The 24,876-nt window shown below is 38.7% G+C and overlaps 1 protein-coding gene across 6 annotated transcripts in view; it reads left to right on the top strand.

The window, feature by feature from the left end:
• TMEM212 (transmembrane protein 212) overlaps positions 1–19,658 on the top strand; it is a 31,087-nt gene extending 11,429 nt beyond the window's left edge. The window contains exons 4-5 of one of the 6 annotated variants that reach the window (XR_013766403.1): positions 13,896–14,071; positions 19,485–19,658. Coding sequence is in view for 5 of the 6 variants with exons in the window: in XM_079155174.1 (XP_079011300.1) it covers positions 8,273–8,311 (39 nt within the window). In the remaining variant the exon portion in view is untranslated. Of the gene's footprint in view, positions 1–1,301; positions 1,345–8,272; positions 9,779–12,682; positions 12,840–13,895; positions 14,076–19,484 lie in introns of those variants that run through there. The other 5 variants (XM_079155171.1, XM_079155172.1, XM_079155174.1 and 2 more) reach the window with 5 other exon arrangements.
• The last annotated feature ends 5,218 nt before the right edge of the window (positions 19,659–24,876 follow it).

Raw genomic sequence — 24,876 nt, 5'->3', positions numbered from 1 at the left:
GAAAAGCAAAGGGAGATCATAGAAGAGAGGAAGGGGACAAGCAGATGGGAGGAGGGAGGGAAAAGTCTTGGGAGGGATATTGGCCAAGTTATAGTGCTACATTGTGTGCTTGAACTAACATGTAATAACAAATCCCACCATTCTGTACAACCATAATGCACCAATATAAAAGGAAAAAAAATCAGTTGCTTTATTCTTTGGTAGTGCTAAAGATTAAAACCCAAAACCCTGGTCATGCTAGGCAAGTGCTCTACCCCTGAGCAATGTCCTTAGCCCAAATTATATTTTTAGACTCAGACAGCAGGCAATCCAAAAAGAAAAGCAACCCCATTTATAGTAGCATCAATAAGGATAAATTCAACAAAGGATGTAAAATATCTGTATGCTGAAAAATATAAAAACTGGTGGAAGAAATTGAAGACACAAATGGAAAGATATCTCATATTGATGGAATAGAGGAATTAATATTGCTAAAATGTTCATTCTGCTCAAAGCAGATTCACTGCAGTCCCTATCAAAATTCCAATGGCATTTTACCCAGAAATAGAAAAAGCAATCCTAAAATTCATATAGATCCATGAAAGACCATGGAGAGCTAAAGTAACGAGAAAGAACAAAGGTGGAATCATCACACTTCCGATTTTGAACTGTATTTCAAAGCTACAGGTATTGAAATACTGTGGTCCTGTCAAAAACAGCCAACAAACCAAGGAGACAGAAATGAACACACATATATGGCCAACTAACATTTGATAAGAGTGCCAGGAACACCCAATGGGAAAGTATAGTCTCTTCACAAATGGTGTTGAGAAAACCGGACAGCCCCAAGCAACAGAATGAAATTGAGCCCTTATCTTACAACATGCACAAAAATTAACTTGAAAAGGATTAAAGACTTAAACGTAAGACCAGAAGCTATAAAACTATTAGAAGAGAACATAGAGAAAAAGCTCTTTGACATTGACCTAGGTAATGATTCTTCCAATAACCACACTAAAAGCTCAACCAACAAAAGCAAAGCTGAGCAAGTGAGACTACATCAAACTGAAAAGCTGTTACAGAGTGAAAGAAACAGTCAACAAAATGAAAAGGCAGCCTGTAGAATGGGAGAAAATATTTGCAAAGCATATAGCTGATAAGGAGATAATATCCAAAACATGTAAGGAACTCGTGCAACTTAATAACAACCAAATGAACCAAACAAAAAAATGACCATGGTCCAACAATCCCACTTGTGGGTATATATTTGAAGGAAATAAAAGCATGTAGAAAGTATATCTGCATTCTAATGTTCATTGCAGCTTTGTTCATAATAGCCAAGACATGGAAACAACCAATATGAATTGATAAAGAAAATGTTGTGTATATATATATATATATATATATATATATATATGTGTGTTATGAAATGTTAGTCATCCTTAAAAAAGAAGGGAATTCTGCCATTTACAACAACATGATGAAACTCGATTCATGGTAAGTGAATTAAATCAGACAGAAAAAGACAAATACTGTATGACCTCACTTTTATGTGGAATCTGAAAGAATCAAACTCGCAGAAATAGCGAATAGCATGATTTTTGCCAGGGACTGAAAGTTGGGGGAAATGGAGAGATTTTGGTCAGACTAAAAACTTTCAGTGATGACGAGTAAGTAGGGGATCTAATGTTCAACATTGTGACTATAGCTAACAACCCCATATTGTATACATGAAATTTGGCAAGAGTAAATCTTAATTCTCAAAACACTCAACACACACACACACACACACTGACCATGTGAGGTGATAGATGTGTAATCTAACTTGATTTCAAATCACCACACAGTATACCTTACATTAGTAAAATACAATGTTCCTTGTCATTTATTCCTCAAGAAACTGGAAAAAAAATAAAGTAAGGCACATCGAACTTTTTTTAAGCAATGAAGATTCATCCCCTTATCTTGTTCTAAGTTTAAGGGATCGTAAGAAAAAAAATTTCCCCCAGAATATTGTATGTTAAGATAAACTAACCTTGAATTTTAAACCTAAACTTTTACATGATGCTTTGCCATGTTATTTTGCAGTTTACAACGTTGAATTAAAGCCAATAGTTTGCCTTCTTTTATCCAATTAAATTTTACACTATAAAATTTCTGATAGAGGGCTGGGGATACAGATCCCTAATACAGCATTTGCCTGGCATGTATGAGGCCCAGGGTTCAATCCCCAGTACCTTACAGACATAAATACTAAGAATTTTGTGTGGAAATTGATTATAGCAACATCCTTAATGTTTTAAAATAATAGTTAAATACAGATACCTTAATTTAGCTCTATTCCATGAACTTCAAAATGTATATATACTCTGTGGCTAGATGATGTATTGAAGAAATTCTGTCCTTGTACCCCATAGAGAGGTTTATGTACCCAAACATCAAGTTTATCTTTCTTTTTCCAGGAGTGCTAACAGCAATACTAATGGTATGGTCACAACAGAGTGATCACTCTATGTTGGTGTGTTTCCAATTTTATAGGTAATATATTGAGTCTAAAGAGCTTACACAACCTGCCCCAAGTCCCACAGCTAAGAAGTAATAGGGGCAGATTTGGAACCCAGAGCTACTTCTCCTGATCAGGCCAGGTTCATCCTGGTCCTCCTTGTCATCTGCCTTGCAACCTCTTCCCTTCTGCTAGCCCTGACCCTTGGGAAAACTGAATCAGTATCTCTGTTGGAACAGCACAAGTGACTTGTGACTCTGAATTCTTAGGACTGTTGTGGATGCTGATCCTTTGTGGGTTGAACAGCTTCCTTTAGATGTTTCCCATTGCAAACTCTTGTGCTGGCTTTGTGATTCAGATCAGTATCATATTAGCATAAAGTGAATTGGGGCGACATTAGCCAGTGTTTTTCCAGGTCAATCCTATCCACCTCAGTCAGCAAAGCTGGAACATAAGAACTTGGCACCCTTGATGCCTTTTGTGGTCGATCCTGTCCTCTTCAACTTCTACTTAAGTCTGCAAAGGAAATCCTGTACATTCTTAGGAACAGAGTTGATTTTTTAAGGAAGACCTGCCAAGAATTGAAAACAAGTCAACCAAAATTGCCTCCCTCATTGTACTACCATGGAATCTGGAAGTTTAGTATTTGAGATTGTCCCCTAGGGTGAACATCTCACACTTTCTAGAACACTTTGCTAAAACGTATATATGCCTAGGAGAACCACGCATTGAAGTATTGGCAGTCATAAGCCCCCATTGAAGTATTGGCAGTCATAAGCCAGATGTCTAATTTACTAGACATCTGGCTGTCACCTTATGCATGACACTAACACCTATGCTTAACATGGGATGGCGGCAGGAAGAAAGGAAGGAGAAATATAACTACATATACATACATATATATGCAGAACCTGGTAAATCAGGTCCAGAGACTGAACAAGGAGGCCAGTTGAAGTGATTGGGAAGACAGAAGATGAACTGATAGGAGATGAGTGGGGGCCATAGGCAAATTTCTCCAACTTGGAAATTCTGCCTTTGCAAATATTGCTCAGGACAACTTGGTGTGTGACTTCTCAACCAGATATATGGCCCAACACAACTGTAATGTATTTCTCAAAGTAGACCAATGAGATCAGAATCACCCATGTTTTTGTTAGACCAGGTTTTGGGGTCCCACCCGAGCCTTACTATGTCGGACACTCTGGGGATGGGGGCACAGAAGGTAGATTTTTAAAAATTGGTTCTTTTTAGGTATACAGGATAGTAGAATCCATTTTGACCTAATTATTTTTAACACACACCCGAATAAATACTGAAAGTCATGGAAATTTAAGAATCAGAATTATACTTCTTTTTCTTAAAAAGTTATCTTCCTTATGTAAGATTCTTTTAGTGTCACTTATAGACAGAGTCTCAGTTTCCCTGGCTGCATAAAATGCAGCACTAATTTGGGCAAAAGTTCTAGATAAATTTAATAAGCAGTGTTTCCTTGGTGAGCCTTTTTTGGATGACTTGACATGGCTTAATCTATAATGGCGGCAGATCATGTTTCATTAGTGAGGATGAATGGCTGACATAATAAGACATGATGTTCTCTATTAATAAATACACTCCTGCCCTGAGCCCAAGGGGTATACACACAGTCTGAGCTAACCTTTGCTACCAGGTAGAAATCTCAGCTCTCTTGGGCACAATTTCCAGCAGCGAAATAAGTGTACCATTTATTAAAATATCAGAAAATCCACACCTTCTTAGATTCTAGTGATAATCAACCCACATCCAGCTAGGTTGTAAGACTCCCCATATACTAAAGGTGATAAGAAAATATTTTTAAAAATTTAAACTATAATAAATATTCTAAAGCATGCTGCTTCACCTCCCTTCTCTCTCTCACTGACAATGCTTTTAAATTTTTCATTTTTAGGACTAGGGTGGTAGCTCAGTGGTAGAGCTCTTACCTAAAATGTCCTGGGTTCAATTCCCAACACCACAAAAACAAAACAAAACAAAACCCACTTTAAATCTATTTTAAAAAATTGCATTTTAAGTGTCACTCTGAAAATGAATATTCTTTGATGAAATCATAGCATGTATATCAGGAAATTCAAGTGTCATAAGATTTGTAAAAAAGAAAAAAGTAATAGTTGAAGGAAAGATTTGGGGAAATGGTATTTTTGTGTTGTAATGAATTATAGAGCAGAGTCCATTTTTTAAGATCCATATGTAACCATCAATATTTTGATGAAAAATATTCACTTCTAAGAGGTTATTTTTCTCTGTAAGTTCAAAAACATGTCTCCAGAATGAATCAAGCACCCCCTAAGGAATCAGCACAGCTACTATTTCTTTGCTGCCTGTGCTTTAGTAGAATCAAGGTCATCTTGTTACAGGTCACACAGTGAAAGGTGTGCCACTGTTCAGTCGATTGGTACCCAACCCAAACCACAGTGAGAATGCCTGAAAGAGATGAGAAGGATCTGATGACTTTGATAAGCACAAAGGTGTGTGCCAGCCCTCCAACTGTCAGGGGGCTCCCAGGAAGGAGAGGGGCCAGGGGAAAGACTCAGGGCCACCTACTAAAGAAGGTCAGTGCAGGATTCCAAAGAGACCTGTGGGCTTCAGGACTCAGCAGAGGGACAAACAAACACAACATGGAAACACAAACACAAAGCACAGCTAAAACTGTCCACGTTCTTAGTTCTGTAATGATAATGTAATGGGAAAAGAAAGAATGGGGACAGCAGATACACTGTGGCTCTCCCTGCGGCTACTCTGCTCCTCCTTCATGGAATGCCTCCTTTTATTTTCCTTTCATTATTCGTTGTTGTGTTTTGTAGTTTTATTTTATTTTATTTTTTTTAAATGGGAAGGAAAATATTTTTCCCTTTGTCATGTGATGCAGTGGTTTGACTTCTTTCAATGAATTGAGAGATGTCCCAAATGTTTTGTTCACATAAAAGATGTAAGTAAGGCCTTTAAATGCAATTTAAAAACATGTGGGCAAATACTGATCAGTAGACCACCCTGTCATTCCAAACAGAAGACAGATTAGCAGGAGGCTGGCCCCAGATCTCCAGTGGACTTCTGCTGCATCATTAACAGGATGTTAAATAGACTTTAAAACAAATTCATCTCTGATTTTTGTCCTAAAGTTCTGGTGAGGCCTCAGGTGTGGCCATAGTAGATTTTTCTGGTATTTCTTGGTACTACTCCCCCTGGGTGGATCCGAGAAGGACTCATGGAATTATAGAACAGGGCAGTAAGAATCCATCATATTTCTTTCTCATAAATTCTATCATGTGGTCTCCTCAAATTTGTTACTAAAGCAATCAGAATATAGAAGAATAATCACAAATGCAGAGCATTGCTTCTTGTTTCCTCTTTATTTCCTCTGCAATAGCAGTGATATGGAGCTGGGTCATAGCAGTCATTAAGTGCTGCCTTCTGGGTGGCTGCTATTCATCAGTCCTTTACCCCCTTTGCCACTCATCACTCTCCAAAGCTCATGATGCCCGTTTCACAGATGGAGCGATTGAGATAGCCATGTCATGCCAATGATTCGGTCTCAGGTCTTGCAGAGTGTGGGGAGGAGGTTCTTGGCCGGTGAGCCTCATCACCTCTGGGGGGGTGTATCACCAGGTTCACTGGCTCTGGGCTACCTCATAGAGTCACGTTTCTCTCAATTCTCTTGGACAGTCTTTCTCATGCTTCTCACAGTCAAAAATTAACCTTCATGTGTTAGAAATGGAAGCTATTTTTCCAGTATTTTTGCATTCCACTTAATCAGTGGGACCACACCAAGGGCAATAGCAACTGACTGTGAGAGGAAATGAGACTGAAGTGTTTATTGTAACGTATTTAAATAAGTTAGATAGAGAGAGTGGTGGGTGGGGAGAGGCTGGTATCCTGAGAACTGCTTTTTGTCAATTTTTACCTTATAAATTATTGGGAGCTTCAACATATTCCTCCTAATGTGTAGTCAATTTCATCTTTTAATACCAGATATCCTAGTACACTTATTTTTTTTCTTGCTTCCTGATCATAATCTAAAATGTTATTATTAATGAATGGATGTTGAACAGATAGTATATATATTATATTTTTTAAAATAAGGAATATGTTTGAAAAAAGAACAAATTTTTGTTTTGTTTCGTTACTGGAGATTGATCCCAGAGGCATATACCACTGAGCCACATCCCCAGCCCTTTTTCTTTTTTCTTTTGAGACAGCATCTCACGAAGTTGCTTGGGGCCTCGCTAAATTGCTGAGGCTGGTCTCGAACTTGTGATCCTCTTGCCTCAGCCTCCTGAGTTGTAGGATTACTGGTGTGCACAGCCATGCCAGGCCAAATTTTTGTTTTATAAAAGAGCAGAATTGTGAGGAAAAAACAGAAGCCTCCGTTCTCTATAATTACAAAAAAGTTGCAAAGAAATTTGCTCATATGATGAAAGTTTCTGAATGATTATAATAGGGCTAATATGGGAGTACAATACCATTTAGAAGGTAACATTGTTGGTTTGATATTTTAAACTTTATTAATTAAAGAGGAGAATATTTTATGGCTACTAATGGATGCTTGGGTTCACTCCCCATGTGAGTGGCAGGAGAAAAATAGAGGAAGTAATTAGGGTGAAAACAGGCAGTGTGGGCATGAGGAACACACAGGGATGCTCCTCTGGAGACTGGCCTGCAGACCCCACAGGGACTGGTGAATGGGCAGGCAGCAGTTCATCCCCACTTGCATCCCTCCAGCAGGGCTTGGAAAACCTCACCTCTAAAACACAGCTTGGGCCAGCCAGCCTCCAAGGACCTTTCCAGATCTCAGTCTGTGAATTTGAAATAAAAATTCATTCCATTTGAGAAGATTAGCATTCAGAGGGAAGACTACAGAAGCAGGTGCTAAGGGAAATGTTGAAAGCATGGAATGATTGACTTCACCTGTCCAAAGCCAGGCTGCTGTGTCCTTGGGGACACTCCCTCGCTGCATTACTGTTGGATCAATGTGCGCTGGGCGTGTTGCAGATGTGAGGTAGTGTCCCACTCAGTGGCAGATTCCCAGACCCCCTGAACCACTTCAGAGCAGCTTGCCCAATATTCAGTCTGACATACCATACCACCCAGAATTATCTTGTTGGCTATCTTTGAAAACAACAACTTTCCATTATATCATTGAAAGGTAATGGATTTATTTGCAAATAATATTGCTTTTAAATGTTTTTTTCTCTCTTATATCATATAATAAACCTGGTATCATAACTGAAAAGGAAAGCTGCCCCTTAAAGCAATGAATTACAAAGTGCTGGACCACAAGCAGTGCCTCTTTGACAAGAGTATCTTCTGCTCACTGGTGTGAATTTCTCCTGTGATAGGTGAAGGAGTACGAACCCAAAGCTCTCAATTCAATACCCACTACTTATACTCACTTCTCAACATTTGCTGAGCATATATTATATGCCACATATCATGCATATGATCTTTAGATAGCCAATCCCAATGAACCCTCTTCCATCTGCATCTTATTGACCTCTCCACAGCCTTTGAACCGTTGACCACTTTCTGCATGGAATCCCCTCCCACTTTGACTTCCCTGTACCACTCTTTGGTTCTCCTCTTCTTCCATGTCTTCTCTTCAGTCTCCTCTGAGAGCTCCTTTTACTCTACTCACCTCTTAAAAGTTGGTGGCCTCAGTTATCCTCTTTGGGCTGATGCTTCATGTATCCATATCTGTGACTGAGTTCCTTCTCCTGCTCTCACGAGCCTTACATCTGTCTACTTTCTGAACACTTCCAGGTGTCCTGCAAACATATACAGTACTCAAGATGTTCATGAGAAAACCAATCATCTGTTCCTCAACAACTGCTCCTCTTCCTGCATCTCTAGCTCAGTTCCCAGCATTCATGACCAGCCAGAGACTTGGAGTCATCCTAGACTCCCCACACCTTCCTCTGTCACCAAATCTGATGATTGCAACTCTGAAGGACCACTCGACAGTGTCTGCCTCCCTCTGTACTGACTGTGATGGCTCTGGCTCTGCCCTCCTTGCTTTACTCAGACTTCTTTGTCACCAGTCTTGTCTGTCAAGAAGCGTTCTTCACAAAGGAAGGAAGGAAGAAAGGAAAGGAATGGAAGGAAGGAAGGAAATTCCAAGAGTAAAGCTTTTGCAAAAGCCAAAGAAGAAGAAGTGTCCTCCAAATAGGTTCTAGAATGAGCTCTCTCAAGTTCAAATCGGCCCTTATTACTCCCTGACTAAATCCCTTTTGGACTTCACACTCAGGATGCAGCCGAACCTCTTTCCAGTGACATTCAGATGTATCCAGCTCCTCTCCTAGACTGTGAGTTCCTCCAAAGCAGGGACTGTCTATGTTACTTCCTCTATGTGACCTTTTTCCTTTCAACCATCTCTGAACAAAGGAGACCATTTTTTCCTCTGTGTCTACGTGGCATTCTGTGAAGGACCCCCAAACTGCAATCTTACCATTTTCTGGTGTGTTGCTTCCTGATAGATTCTAAACCTTTCCAGGGTGAAGACCATGACAATTCAATTCTGATTCTCACTCCCAGCATAAGATCTGATATTTAACAACTATAATATCTTGCTAACTTCATTAAGTGAGCTAATGCTTCTCTATTGGTTTTTTTTTTTTTTTCCCCCAATCTGGCCCTTCAATTTCTCTAAAAAAATTGAGAACTCAGAGGTCTTATAAATAATACAGTTGGCCTACTTTGTTCATGGGTTCCAAAAATCTAAGATTCAACCAACCTAATATCAAAACATTTGGAAAAAAATTGCAGATGTACAATAGCATTTTATATCAGGGACTTGAGCATCCAAAGACTTTGGTGTCCAAGGGGAGTCCTGTAATCCATCCCAAGACACCAAGGGACAACAGTATATTGAAAACTTCAGAAAAATGTCTAAGCAAGATTTAATGACAAAGATTTTCATCAATTCAGCATTACATAACTGAAAGCCAAGGCCTGTGCATTTCACAACTCTGGGGCCATCAATTTCCTTAAAGTCTTTGTAAAAGGCACCACAACAATATGAAGGATGGCCCCTAGAGTTATGCAATATGACGCTCTTCTGGTTGGTCAGGAAACCTTGGCTTAATACTAACAAGCTGAGCTGTTCACATCCTCCATTTTTAGGACCTCCATTTTCTCATCTATAAAACAACATGAACTAGATCATTTTGTGGTTTAAAACCCTTTTCATACTAAAAAAAAACTCACAAAACTCCTTCAGTATTGAAAAATAAATAGTATAATAAACTAATTCACCAAATAATAATAATAATATTAATGTCATATTATTATGGTTTAAATTTGTTTTTTTAAAGATTATATTACAAAGTTTAATTTAATATAATCTTTATAATTGCCATAATATCATCGGGCAAATTTTTACTTTTCCCATTTGACAAAGTGGCATTCTACTTTATTAATGTTAAATCTAGTGCTTAAGAAAACATGATTTTTGGACAAATTTTATAAGTGAAATATATTGTTTTTATCTAGAGCCCAAAGTAGACTAAAATTTAGAATATTTAACTATGTGTTTTCCTCCCATCAACTGAAGTTTCTTATGTAATTTAAAGTTTGGTTAAATATTTATGTTAGAAATTTTTAATAAATAAACAAATAAGGGCTGGGCATGATGTTGAATGCCCGTAATCCCAGCTTCTCGGGAGGTTGAGGCAGGAGAATTATGAGTTTGAAGACAGACAGGGCAACATAGTAAGACCCTATTCCAAATAACTAAATAAATAGCAATAGGAGAGAAAATATTGAGTTAATATCTGTGAGCTCTTCTATGCAAATAACATATTTTGACATTGCTAGACTTCACTGAATAAAAAATTAAACTGTGCATGATCTTCGATATTTTTTTTTTCTTTTGAACACAGTAATATAGGCTACATTCTGACGTACTGCACGGGAATGCTGAGCAGATGAATGCAACTTAGGGACCTGTGAAGACAATCTTGAGGCATGTTAGCAAAATTATCCTCAGTTTCACGCTTCTCATTACTGGGATTTCAACAACAGTGTTTTTGACACCATGTGTTTTCCCAAAGACAATTGTGGTTCTATAAATTAAGTGATGTCAACAATTAAAATTAATTTAACACAGTCATAGCACAAAGCTAGGTTCAGATGAGAGATAAACCAACACTCCCCAGATAATTTTAATCAAAAGGGAAAACAAACTATTTTATTGTGAATGTTTTAAAAGGAATTGAAGTAGACATCCTAAAGTTTTTTCAAAAATAATTTTAATATATACTTTTCTTTTAGTTGTCAATGGATCTTTCATTTAATTTATTTATTTATATGCAGTGCTGAAGATGAAACCCAGGGCCTCACACATGCCAAGCAAGCTCTACCACAGAGCCACAACCCCAGCCCCAACATCCTAAAGCTTTTTAAATGATGCAATAGCTTCTTTGTGAAGGTCTTCCCAGTCTCCCAGGAATATGGGACTTCCACCAGTTAGGAAGTGCTGATCAGATGCTCTCGGAGGTCCCTTGCAGAGCAGATGCTCTGTGTTCTAGAGAACTGGCTTTGCTCTCTAGCAGCGGAGATTCCTACAGACCCAGGGTGGAGTACAGTGCTACCTAGCTGGTTATTGTTTTCATGGGAGGCAGACCTAGTGGGAGACGCATGGGGATAAAGCAATATAATATTTACTATTTGGGACAATCCCAACAAATTTCATTTTCTGAGTACCTACTATGTACCAGGTACTATTTTCAGGACCAGGGGTTGGCAAACTATAGTCCATGAGCCAAAAGGGCAAACTGCCTCTTTTTATATGAACCTAAAGCTAAGAATAATTTTTATATTTTCAAATGGTTGGGAAAAAATCCAAATTTCATGACACTTGAAAATTATATCATACTCAAATTCCAGTGTCCATAAATAAAGTCCTACTGGAACAGAGCCATGCTCCCTTGTTTACACATTGTCTGTGGCTGCGCTCACACTGCAATGGCAGAGCTGAGTAGTTATGACAGAGATCACAGAGCCTATAAAACCTGAAATATTTATTATCTGGCCCCTTACAGAAAAATGTGCTGATCCTCTTCTAATCATTTGATGTGCATCCTTAAAGAAAAACAGACCCAAAAAAAAAAAAAAAAGTAGTCTATATTCAAGTAGGAGGGACAGAGAATAAATAACATTTTTAAAGCTAGTATGTTATTTATAAATACAAATATATTAGCTAGCAAATTAAAAATAAAAAGGTGCCTGAGAAAGGTGAGACCAAGAGCATGGGGGTCAAAAGAACAGTAGGTTGCAATATTAAATGTCATTTTTATGTCCTCCTAGCCATAGCTAGACTCTTGCTTAAACCTATAGCAGGCATATTTCAAGTCTAAAACCAATTTGCATGTCATGGGGAATTTACTATGGTCAGAGAATACAAGAATCTCCAGGAAGGAATACAGAGAATAAGTAGATTTGAATTTCCATGCCAAGAAGCAGTGGTTTGTTGAAGAGGATCTGTTTTGCCATTGTTTTTGATATATAAAGAATCCAATACACACTTCTGAAGGGAGATAGTTTGAGGTTTAATTGTCTCCTCTATCATTTACCATCTGAGTAACAAATCAGATTTAAACCTCTCTGAGCCTAAGATTCCTCACTGGTAAAATGGAGAGCACCCCTACCTCACACGTTGCAAAAATGAAATGAGATCACTTCTAGAAAGAGTTGGACACAGAGCACCGCACTGGATAGGAGCTCAAGAAATGTTGACTTCCTTCCCCTCACTTCTAATCGAATTTAAATTCTTGGTGGCCAATAAAAAATTTCAGAAAGTGCCCTTGAACTTTCTGTTAATTTTTGAAAGCCCCAAATGAATCCAAACCAGACAAAACAAAAACAAAAAGCAATGTTCAACAGAGGTTCCCCACAAAAGTATGACTCTTCCTGCTTTATGCTTATGCCAGTTATTTTATTACACATATATTTCTTTTTTATATCTTCCTGACACCCCTTCCACACGACCACCGGTTTTGCTCTTTGTTGATTCCTCTTAAATCCTTAAGTGGCACCATGATGCTGTTATTTGAGTCATCCCTCAGTGGGCTCCTGTGACATAAAAAAGGCTACATTAAATGTCAGAAGGGACACTGTACTTTCTTTGATAAACTGTAGATATAAACACTTCTTTCCTTATTTTTTTCTTCCTAGGGTCAAAAGAATGGACAATAAATTTGGAGCTGCGTTCCTCTGAAATTTGCCTTATCTGTGCTTATTATTTTGAAATACTTACAAAATAATTTTGATCTTTTCAAACATGTTTCCTCTGTTTTTATGAAATAAAAATTGTAAAGCTTGACCCTTTTTAATTATTAACATTTTAAAATTTAGATATGATATAAAATTGAAATTATACAATTGTCATAATAAAAATGTTAAGATCTAGGATATAAATTTGCAATGAGTGAATATTTTATTTATATTTTTTCTTGTTGCCTGTGTGGTATTTTATTAAACTGTAATTCCACATTACCTAAACGAAGGGAACATTTTTCTCAGCTTTTCTTCATTGCCATTACCAAAATGACTGTAACTCTTCAAGGCACAATTAAAACACTAAATGTGATCCTACTGAGAGGGGTCTCCTGCAGGTGGAGCACGACCCTCCCCCCTAGCCTCCTTATCTCTTGTCTTTGGGAATCATTAACAAATAGTTAGGAAGGACCTTACATACCTATTCGATCAACTTCTCATCAAATGTCCCAGATCTATGTGCCCCTTACAGTATAATCCTTCCCAAGAGGTAGCCCCATTCAGTTACTGAGTGGCTCTAAATGTAGGAGGTTTTTCTTAGTTGGATGGGAGATCTGCTTCTTATATTCTCTCTGTCTTGGTCTTTCATCAGTAGGTCTTTATAGTGTGGTACAGTGGACTTCAAATTATAAACCCCAGACCAGCAGCCTCAGCATCATCTGGGAATTTGTAAGAACTGGAAATGGGTTAGATCTCATCAATTCATTCCAGGAAACCTTCCTACAAGTGATTCTGATGCACAATTCAGTCTGAGACACAGCGACGTAATGTGGCAGAAAATGGGGAGGGCTCTGGAATAAAAAACACCTGGATGCAGATTCCTACCCTCTATCATTTTAAGCCTGCTTCCTCCTGGTCAAATGGAGCTAGTGGGAATCATTAATTCATAGACTTGTTGAGAGAACTCAGTAATGCACACAGCAGAAAGTGCAAGACAACCTGAATACTCAAAAATAGAGTCAGATGTTATAGATGCATTTAACACCATTTATTATTGGATGTCTTTGACTGTCAGTCAACATGGAGTTCACTCATTTGAGAATGGACAAGTTTAGAATAAACATTTTAGATAATGATTTAAACATAAATATTAAATGCCTTCATTTTACAGATGCAAAATCTGATGTCAAGAGACACTAAGTAATTTGTTCAAAGACATGTAGCTCAATGGTTGCTGTCTGGAAATCCTGCACATGCCTCCCAGTCACTGGCTCTTCAGTTGACCCATGTTTATCTGTCACTTAATGGAGTAACAAGAATCTAATCCTGGGCCTGGCAATTACACAAGTAAGGACTTCAAACTTGTCAGCATAATGTCTGACAAGTTTTAAGTTTTAATATTATTTCAGCATCTTCACTTAGTATTGGGCACCCCAATTGTTTACTTACTTATGTTTTATTTTCTTGTTAATATCCTACTTTGTGCTAGTATTTCAGGTGATACTTGGAAATTTCATCAAGAGTCTGAGTTCTGGTCATTATGGCACATACTTCTGGTCATAAGGCCAGTGAAGTCCAATAGTTGCTTCCCAGAACAATGGCAAAAAGCTCTTGGAAAAATGTGCACAATTCTGAGAATACCAAATGGATACCTAATGTTTGTGTTTGCAAGTGAAATCGTGTAATATAGAATGCTTTAAGTTAACTGAAATCCCATGTATAAAGTTAAAAACTATATTCCGATACCGAGACATAGGCAAGGTTATTTCAAGCTCTTCCAGTCACAAAGAAATGAGGGGACATTTGCTATGCCTTTGCCTGGGAGAACTAAATGGTTAATTCTCCCCATCGTGGGCCAAAATAGTCAGCTTTACAGACCGGAAGGAATAAGGCACCTTTATACAGCCTATTTCCAGTTTCATGTGGCTGTTTATGTTACTGAACTAGCAACAGGGGTTGACGCAGGAAAATGGGCTGGGTAAACTCCTTGAATGTGGATACATCAGCTTGTGGGAAGGAAACTATTTAAAATGGGGCTTAGGAAAAGGGGGGGAAAATCCTCTTTCCCCATATGAGATTCTTCCACGATGCTGTCATGCAATCTTGAAAACCTCCATAGAACAGTAGGTCACTCTCATTGGATATATGCAAATTATCCGAGACCAGTGGTTTCCTGGCAGAGAAAAAACTTATAATAACAGAGCAAGAATGCAATTTGAGCCCTTGCTCTCTGAAATCCCTGAAAGAACAGAGTCGTTCTTGACAGGGCAATTTCAGCCCTTGACATTCCAGGAAATAGCTTCATAATGTCATTTGGGCTAGGGTTGTAACCAATCCTAAGACGTGGAGACACAGATGCAGTACATAAGATTTAAAATATTAGTGTGGCGACCACTATCCGTTTTCACACGGAGTTTAACAACAGAAACCACCACCAGAACAAAAACCAAGCAAGGCATCTTAATTAAATTTAACATTGTCATTAGTAATTATACACCATGTAGGAAAAGGAAGGATTTCTGCCAAGAAATTGCAGACACATCCTGAAGACTATTTCCTTTCCATTTCCTAGGTACTGGGTCCCTGCCATATCCAGGATGTGACACCCAAACAAGACTGTATTTTGATCATTAATATATATGCAGAGTCAACCCTACCCCAGGGTCTCAAAGGCCTTTATGAGACATGCTGGCCTTTACATTTCAATGTGTTTCATTTTCTCTGGGTGCAGTACAACTGAAAAAGGTTACAAGAGTCAGGTTAAAAGTCAGGAAATGGATCAGGGCCCCACACTATGACTCATTTTCTTGCAATGCAATGAAGCAATGACATTTCCTCGAGGAAAACTGATTAGAGATGACAGGCAGCTACAGTTAGCCCCAGTGTTTGCAGTGGAAGGCATCAGCCCTGCCTGCCTCCAGTTCCTGCCTCTTCCATTCTGTTCCTTGGTTGGAGCTTCTCAGAGGTTTGGGGGGCGGAGAGGGGCAGGAAGAAAGACAGAGAGAGAGAGAGAGAGAGAGAGAGAGAGAGAGAGAGAGAGAGAGGGACCCAGTCTACTTCCATTCTTTTAACAGTTCTGTATATTTAAAAATGAAGGTATGCTAAAACTTAGTGACCCAAATTAAAAACTGTGGAATATTTGCATCATGTAAAAAGTTGCATTTATCTTTTCCTAACTCATACAACATCACATAACCAGTGGCAGATGACCTTGTAATGAGTCAACAGTTTAGGTGAATGATGAATAAGTCCTCTGCTTTCAATGTGAGGTATCTGTATGACTGCAGGCATATCATCTTTGCAGATATCTATAGAAGTGTAAATTTGAAAATTTGCCTGATTGTAAGTCCTGGGCCAAATGAGCCTCCTAGATGGATAACCCCAAGCAGATGGGGAACTTTTTTTTTTTTTTTTTTTTTTTTTAACAAAAATATGTTGCCAATGAGTCAATCCCACCTGTGCAAGGCACATGGCTTGGGTGAACAGGAGCTCCCTGGGCTAGGTTCCAGCCTGAACAAGTGATTTTGTGCACATTGCATAATGGCAGTGGCCCTACTGGCCTCCACATGCAGACAGCCCTGCTCTTATGACCAGTTTAGAGACTTGAATTAAGGGCTCTGGCCATACACTGAGACTGCACATTAAACTGCCCTTGCTTCTCCATCTCTGGCCTGGTGACTGGATTTGGATAATTGGGCTTCTGCCCTGTATCTCTATTCATGTCTGGATGGCTGGTGGATGCTGCCCAGAACTGCCTGTCCATTCCCTTTACCATCCCCTTCTAGGGACTTCATAAGCAAGGGACTGAATTGCCAGCCTTGGAACTTTGTTAGTTTTCATCTACTTGTCTTCTTACTTTGATCCTCCTGGGATCTACAGAATTCACGTAGCAATGACTGCAGATAGGACAGAAAGGAACAGCTCCTCCACACGCTTCTTTGTCTATTTCAAAACAAAATTAGTACTAAGTCATCACTTTTACTTTCAGGGGGGAAGTAAACAGGGGTGAGGTATTCCTATTGGGGAAAAAAAAAAGGAAGAAAGAAAAGAAAAATCAAACATTATGACTGAAAAAACATAAATTTCTAGCATCTATGATGGATTTATGCATAGAAACAATGTTTCAAGATATTGTGCCAAACAGATTTAAGTTCTCTATGGCAGTCCAATGGCTAAATGCCAGCATTTACAATCTGGGGTGCTTCTGTGAATGATTACACAGTAACTGCATGGACCTTGCTGAGACAAACATGTTATCTGCAGAAAAAGTAACAAATATTTGAAAGGCTAGGCCATTTCCCCGGGATGAGTCAAAACACAAGCCTAGCTCTCCTTTCCTTCATTATTCTGAGAGTGTTCCCTTTAATGCTGGGAGGCTTTGTAAATGAATCATTGTTTTGCAGATCTGTCAAAGGCATCAGTGGTTATGTATAAGGCTAGCAGCATACCAAGCCTAGGAAGATGTATAGAACTTGAAGTTACAGGCGAGAATATAACATCTCCAAAATTACTGAGGTTTTACTACTTTGCCAAATTTGCACTCTGACACTATCCAATCACTCCCTTTCAAAGTATTCATTATTTCCTATAGTTAAGCCTTTGGGGAGGGGGGGAAGGAGTTTATTTTACACTTGGAGAATTTGTCCACAAAATCTGGAGCCTGTATTTTTTACCACTTGAATAGCCCTTCCGCTTGCCCATACATGTTGGAAAGGTTGTTTAACTTAAATACACAGATCAGACTTGTTTAAGACTACCCTTTCACCTTGCTCTAGGCAAGGAGAAAGATCAAAGCTTCCTGTATTTTTCAAGGATGACCCCTTCTTTGTTCTGAGCACCTCTCACATCTCCTGTTTGCAGAAGCTCCTACAAAGACCTGCTTGTCTTTCCATTCTATAAATCTTCTTATGAGCTCAGGACCCTCATTGCCCATTTCCCACTCTACACAAGAGGGAACTTACCTAAGTGGATACATTCTTTACTTTGTCGTGGTTCTTTAAAAAGAAAGTATCAATTTAAAAGAAAATTTAAAAAATTTTAAAGTATAGAATTAAAACAAATAGTTTTAATAGAAAGAGTTGTCAGAATTAGTAGGTAAAAGAAGGTATTTGTAATGGTTGTGCTATAAGAAGACAGAATTAGAATAATGAAAAAAATTCTGTTACAATTTTACCTTGAAAAATTCAAGTGACCAAAATATTTTATGTATTTCATTTTTACTTTAAAATGACCCCAATTTACTTATTTATTCATGAACTCCTTTCAAAGTGATGTAGGATACAAAATAAATGATGATACATTTCACTTTAAGAATATGTTACTATTATTAATAGATATTAATAGGGTACCCAAGAATTGGGAACTAGTTCTCCCAGTTCACAAGATAGAGATGATACAGAAAACAAACACCCAAACAAAGTTTTAACAGGCAAAGAACTGAAAATCAAATTGTTTTACCTTTTTTAGGGGGAAGGGGTCTTAGTTTTCTCACACGAGCAAAGGAATCAAAAGGAATGGTCATGGCTAAATTTCTAGAACTAAAAGAAATGCCAGAGTGAGAAGTGAATTTAAAGTGTGCAAGCCCTCACATGCTTGGTTTGTTAGATTTCATGAGGAAGAGAAGCTCAAAATTAAATTATGGCTTCAGATAGGGGGATGAATGCTATCAGAGACAAAGAGAACAACAGGAGGGAAATATGGAGTTTGTCCATAAATAGGAGACAATGCCTAAATGGAGTGGGCGGGAGGGAGCCCAAGCATGGTCTGTAAAGCAAGATTGGGCTGAGTGCGCGGCAAAGCTAGGATCCATCAATCAACAAGGATTTTATTCTACTCAGGTTACTTCATTTGTTGAGGGACTCTTAAAGGGGGGCGCCTGAGATAACATGACCAAGGATTATATGCTGCGCTAAGTATAGTAGTTTGCAAAAATATCCCAGCATCAAGCTCTACGAGACTTAGTGAAGGAAGGACATCGGTAACTAGAGAGGGCTTAGTAAATATTTGAAGAATGCTCTGAGGTTCAGCTTAAATAGTGGGTCCTGGCAGAGGATTGTGAAGAAATAGCACATTCAGGCAGCCAGGGAGTGGTCATCAGAATGGCATTATTCTCTTTGAGTAGACTGTGTGACCACACTTGAGGGGAGACTACAAAACTCTTGCAAAAATCACTTTGGCAACAAAACAAGGAATATTCTACAGATGTCCTCAAGGTGTAATGATGCTTTGGTGTAGTAGGAAGATTTCACATATGAGTCATTTCTCCCAGAGAAAGAAATGTGAAGGAAGCATATGCTGATCTAGAAGTCTATGTCCTCTGACACAGTAAAACTAGGTGAAGCCCTGTACATTGCCCTTTTTGCCTTGCCTGCCAGGAAACTAGTTAAACTAAAAATATCTAACCCTGTTGTTTACTTGTAATCCCCACTTTATCTTTTGCTCCTATCTTTACAATTGTGTTATATTTGTATCTTTAGTTACAGGTCATCTCATGTATTCACCTATTTTAAGATATTTATTGAGCACTTACTTTGCATCAGGCAAATAGATTCCTTTTAGAGGGCAGGAGAAATGTGGCTCTGGACTGGCAGGCAGGAGACCCAAGCTTAATATCAGCTCTGTCTTTGACTTGAGCTGTGTTTAGGTCTTAGGGCTTTATGTTTATACTTGGGATATAGTTCAGGCATTTTCCAGATGAACAGGGCTCTGGGGCATATAGCTGGTTTTCCTAATAACTCACTCTGTCTTCATCTTGTTTAAGAATGGATTTTTCCTCTGAGGGTCTTTGATCCTCCAGCTGTAGACATTCTGGCACCAGGGAGCCTTAAAGGTCAAGGATCGAAGACACACAGAGGTCGAGGAAATCAGGGGACCTCTCAGCAACCGCTGAGAACCTGTGGGGGTAAGCACTGTTGCTCCCAAGATGGATGGATGATGTCATTCATGGTATAAATAAGTATGCACTTACTAGACTCTGACTGGGATCCAACAGGTGTGTTCTGGGACACTGCGGTTAGAAATGACCCTCAGAGGAAAAACAGCCATTATACTGTGCTTCCTTTAATATGTGAGGTCTCCTTTTTGATTTCGGGCTCCCAAAGATTAAGCACCATGAGATTCAAAGGCAAGAACATGAACGTAAGTCTCAGTTTTCTCATCTGTAGAACAAAAGACCTGGACCCACTCATCCTCCAGCCCCTTCTGGCTCTAGTTGCTTGTGATTCTGTGACTGTACTTGGCAGCCTTTTTGGCTCCCCCCCTCCATACAGGTAATTATCCTTATCAGTTCCTTCAAGGACAGCAGAAAGCAAGATGCAGGCACACACAGTGGGAGCTCTTGTACAACGGTAATACTGAGGGACAAGATGGGGACCTACTAAGACTTCAAATTATATCAAAGACTTGCCAGCTATGGTTCTTTCTTTTCAGGATAAATCGCTTCCTTTATAGCATATCCAAATTCAAGACAAACTGTGTTTACACCATTCCAATATATATGCATATATGGACCCAGATTCACACACTGACCGGCTCACGCAGTGATGTGTATGTATAAGTGTGAAAGTTATCTGAATAATAGTTTATGAGTATTTTTATTTCCCACTGGTGATTGATACATAAAAAAAGTATCTGGGAAATGAAGATACAATTCCTGCTCCAAAGAGTTCATGATTTAATGGAAGTGCTTAAAAACATTACCACCTTTGTGTACAAAACATTTTTAAAAAGATTCAGTGCCATTTAAAATATGTACAGATGAAAAACCACAAACTTATTTACAGTGAAATATTAATATTAGATACCACCCACCATGCCAAGTATACCTGAGGTGGCAAAGATCCTGATGCTCCACATCCATATGATCTTCAAAATAATATTCATTCATTCATTCGCAGTTAGTGCTTATCATGTGGAAGACACTGTGAGAGGCACTTTGGAGGACAGAGGCATGATTAAGACATAGTTTCTGTCTTCAAGGATCTTAAAATTCAATGGGAGAGAGGAAATAACTGGCAAAGCAGAGGGGAAAGAAGTACAAGTAACTGGCTGTAGAGAACACTCAGTGGACAGTAATTATGCGCTGGCATTGGGAAAGGCTTCACCGAGGAGTGGCACTTAAGCAAGACCTGTAAAGATGAATAGCATTTAATGTTGGAGACAAAGGGATGGCCATTTCAGAAAGAGATCGGTGAGAATGAAAAGCACAGAGGCAGGGAAATTGATGCTCTGGGAATAGCAAGCAGGCTGGCAAGACTGGAGCCAGGACTCCAAAAGGGCAAGGGGGATGGAGCCAGGAGGTCGGGATGGAGTCAGTACAGAGAGGGTCTCCAAGGCTATACTAAACATACCAGCTGTTTTCAACTAACAGTAGGATGCCAGTAGAGGTTTAGGAGGATAAGAAAAAGAAATGGAGGCTGTATATTCAGTATCAAACATGTAACTTCTGCAATGAATGACTGCTAAGTAGTAATCAAGTAGGGTAATGGGTCTCAAAATTAGGACACCAAGATTTAGGGTAAGATGAGGTCTTATGTGCATATGTATTGATAAACTGCAATTAGCTAACTCCAACCCACTCTTTGTTTCTCAAAATGAACATTTCCCACTTTGATTGACCCAAGTCTCTCTGCTGTGTGCTCTCGGAGATTCCCGCACTTTTCCTTCACACCCCTTAATAGATTTTGAGAATGGAGGAAGGAGGGACTCTACAGAAGGATAAAAGAGGGGTGGGAGGGGTGGGGGGGGGAGAAAACTAACAGAATGAATCAAAAACTATTACCCTAGGTAAATGTATGATCACACAAATGGTATGCCTCTACTTTATGTACAAACAGAGAAACAAGATGTATCCCATTTGTTTGCAATAAAAATGAATTAAAAAACAGATTTTGTAACTGTATTCTTAACTGCATTTGATGAATGTGGGGCCTGCAATGGTCCATAAACTCTGTGAGAATAGGGATCGTGTTTCTGTTTTGCCCACCAATATTCTGTAGGCTACCCACTATGCCTGACCCAGATTGGGACAAATATTTGATGAATGAATAAATGAATGAATGAATGAAAGAAATATGGGAATGGACACACTATGTTGGAAAAGAACAATGAGAAATAATACTTGAAACTTTGTAAGTATTTGTGATGACTTTAAAACGTGGATGTGAAATTCTTTGACATTGCTATCATCAAAAGTTGAAATCTGGGGCTGGAGTTGTGGCTCAGTGATAGAGCACTTGCCTAGCATGTGTGAAGCACTGAGTTCAACTCTCAACAACACATATAAATAAATGAATAAAATAAAGGTCCATCAACAACTAAACAACTAAACACACACACACACACATGTGTGTGTGTGTATATATATATATATAAATATAAATATATATATGTGTGTGTATATTTATATATGTTGAGATCTTTATCCTCGGTCCTTGAATACGGGCAACTTTGCAATGAATAATGAATAATGATGGTATATGGTTTCCAAAGCTAGATTTGACTGCTTTGATCTCTGGGAATGTTTGCTGTACAAGAAGCATGTTACCATATGAGGAGTCTGACCACTCTAAGATCACCACCCTGGAGAGGTCACCATGCTGAAGAAGCCATGTATAGGCTCTCTAGTTGACAGAGTCAAAAAATAGGAGTAGAGTTGCCTTGAACTTTCAGACTATCTCATCTGCTGGCTGAGCACCTTTGGGTGTTCTCAGTAATTGCCCCAAGAAGCAAATGAATGACACAGCTAAGACCTGCCTCAATATCTGATCCACAGAATTTGTTGGTACAGTAAAATAATTATTTTATGCTAGCGAATTAGGCATAATTTGTTAGATAGCAATGGCAGCTTGAACATCAACTAAAGACTCAATAGAACATTCCCCAATAGCGCCTCAGCTGAGGAAACAGATTCAAAGATATTAGTTAATCCTTCCATGGTTTTACATCCCAAGCCATAAAGCAAGCTTTCATAAACAGTCTTTCGAAACTCAGCCTACTGCCCTTTTCTAAAACGTGATATTGCATTAGGAAAATTTCTGCATAATTATATGCAGGGTCCAAAGATCGACTCTTTGTCATGCCACACTTTTATCCTATTGGTCCATTTACTCCCATTGATAATTAAATGGATTAGCCAAACTCCTTGACATATAAACAAAAAGTGAACTGTAGCTTTAGATGTGCAGAGCTTACAAATGCTGTAGATGATTTGGACATTTGAATGCAACTACTTCCCAATTAGAGGAAGAAACATGTTCAAATATATAAAACAATGTAACATTTCTTTTTAGGTTTGTGCCATTCGAATTCACAGCTTCCTAGGATTTGCAAGTTGTCAGTTCCAAACTCACTGAAAGATCTCTGCTGAAAGAAAAATGCTGCCTCTATTAATATCAACTTTTCCTCCTCAGAACACTCACTTGCTGGTGATTTATTATGGACAAGCTTCTTCCTACTCCTTTTGAAAGCTAGATTTTTTTTTTTTTTTAATTCTGCTAGTAGAAGAACAATCCCTCATCTATTGCCCCAGAGCAATTTAGTTAAGGCTAATCTTTAGGAGAGAGTTTGGGTATTTACAACTCACAAATTGATGCTGCCTGATACCATACAAAAGAGAAAAGAGTCTTGCTGCTGTGTCTGATGTCAATTGGGAACTAATCCAAAAACAAATAAGGAAGTCTACTGCATAAAGTGTGTGTGGGAAAAGATCCCTTTAGATCTCGGAACTTTCCGATTACATTATAAAAATAGAAAAATTTTCCTTTTAAAAATCAGATATTATCTTTTTGTTTGTGGCAATGTGTTTTTTTAAAAAAATTCATTTGAGGAAAACAACTAAGTAATCCAATGCCGGTGCTCTCCATAACTGTATCTCAAAGAAAACTATGAACCCTGATGATTCAAAAGCTAATGTTTATCTTATTGCAACATTTTTGCTATTTGTACAAAAAACTCCATTAACAATTTCAAGAAAGACAAATGTTCCATTCAATTCTAATCTGGATTTCTTTCTTGTCATCACAGATTCACAGATTTTAACAAATGTGAAGTCAGTCCTTTAAAATCCCACCAGAGATGTGGAAGGTACTATGGAGAGTGTGCATACTTGGCCATACTGATGTTATGTATTGGGGCTCTTTCAGTTGCAAATGGTCAAACCCCTAACTCAAGCCAGTTTTAATAAAGAGGGACTTGTTGTCTTGTATAAGGGAAAAGTACAGACTTAGATCTTGCAAGCTTCAGATAGCCAGAAGCACATTGGGACCATGCTTCTGGCTCCCCTTCTCTCTCTCAGCCTTGTTTTCCTCGGTGTGGACCTCTTTTGCAGGCAAACTCGACCCATGCTTGGAAAGGAGGGCAGCTCTGAGCTTACATTGAGCCAACTTCCAAACCCAGCAGAGAATTCTGGAACTCTCCGGACACAATATTCAGGTAGATTCTGTTTGGTTCACAGCTCAGGAATACTGACCACATGTTTTGTAATTTATCAAGAGCTGTAGTTAGATCTTAGTATAATTTATTTTTGCATAAAACCCTTGTTCTAAAGGAAGCATACAAGATGGCATGCCAAGTTATACTGTGAAACCTTCCAGAAACTCTGCCTGCTCTTCAGTTATTTTTCCATATACAGATCACTTTCTTTTCAGTCCCAAACTTATCCAAAGCCCTAACTTTACACTTGCTCACTCATTTTCTTGCCATAATCTTCCTGCCTTCCAATCCCACTTCTTTACCAAAATGGCTTTCCAGAGGAAGATCACTTGTCACCTCAACAGCCAATCCAATGGCATCTTTTTGGTGTTCCTCCTATGACCTCTGGGCAGCATGTGATACCATGAACTGCTCCCTTTTCCTGGAGTCTCTTGCCAGAGTTTGATTCCTTTCTGTCTCTGATAAAGTCTTCCCCATTTTTGTTACCAGCTTCTGTCTGACCAACATACTCCCTAAACGCGAGTCTTCTCCAAGTTCATCTTCAGTCTTCTTTCCTTCTTTGTGTTCTCTCTTTAAGCAACCCCATCCAGTTTCATGGCTTCATCTGTCACCTTTTGGATATTGATTTAAGAATCAGTAAGTCCAGTTTTGTCTTGTTTTTAGGTTCTAGGTAGTTTTGAGTCTCTGTTCCTCTATAAAGTCTACATTCCTCGGAAGTCCTT

The sequence above is a fragment of the Sciurus vulgaris genome (assembly GCF_902686455.1).
Source record: "Sciurus vulgaris genome assembly, chromosome: 10".
Lineage (NCBI taxonomy): Eukaryota > Metazoa > Chordata > Mammalia > Rodentia > Sciuridae > Sciurus > Sciurus vulgaris.
The sequence above is the reverse complement of the archived record's forward strand: the minus strand, read 5'-3'. Positions and strand labels throughout refer to the sequence as shown.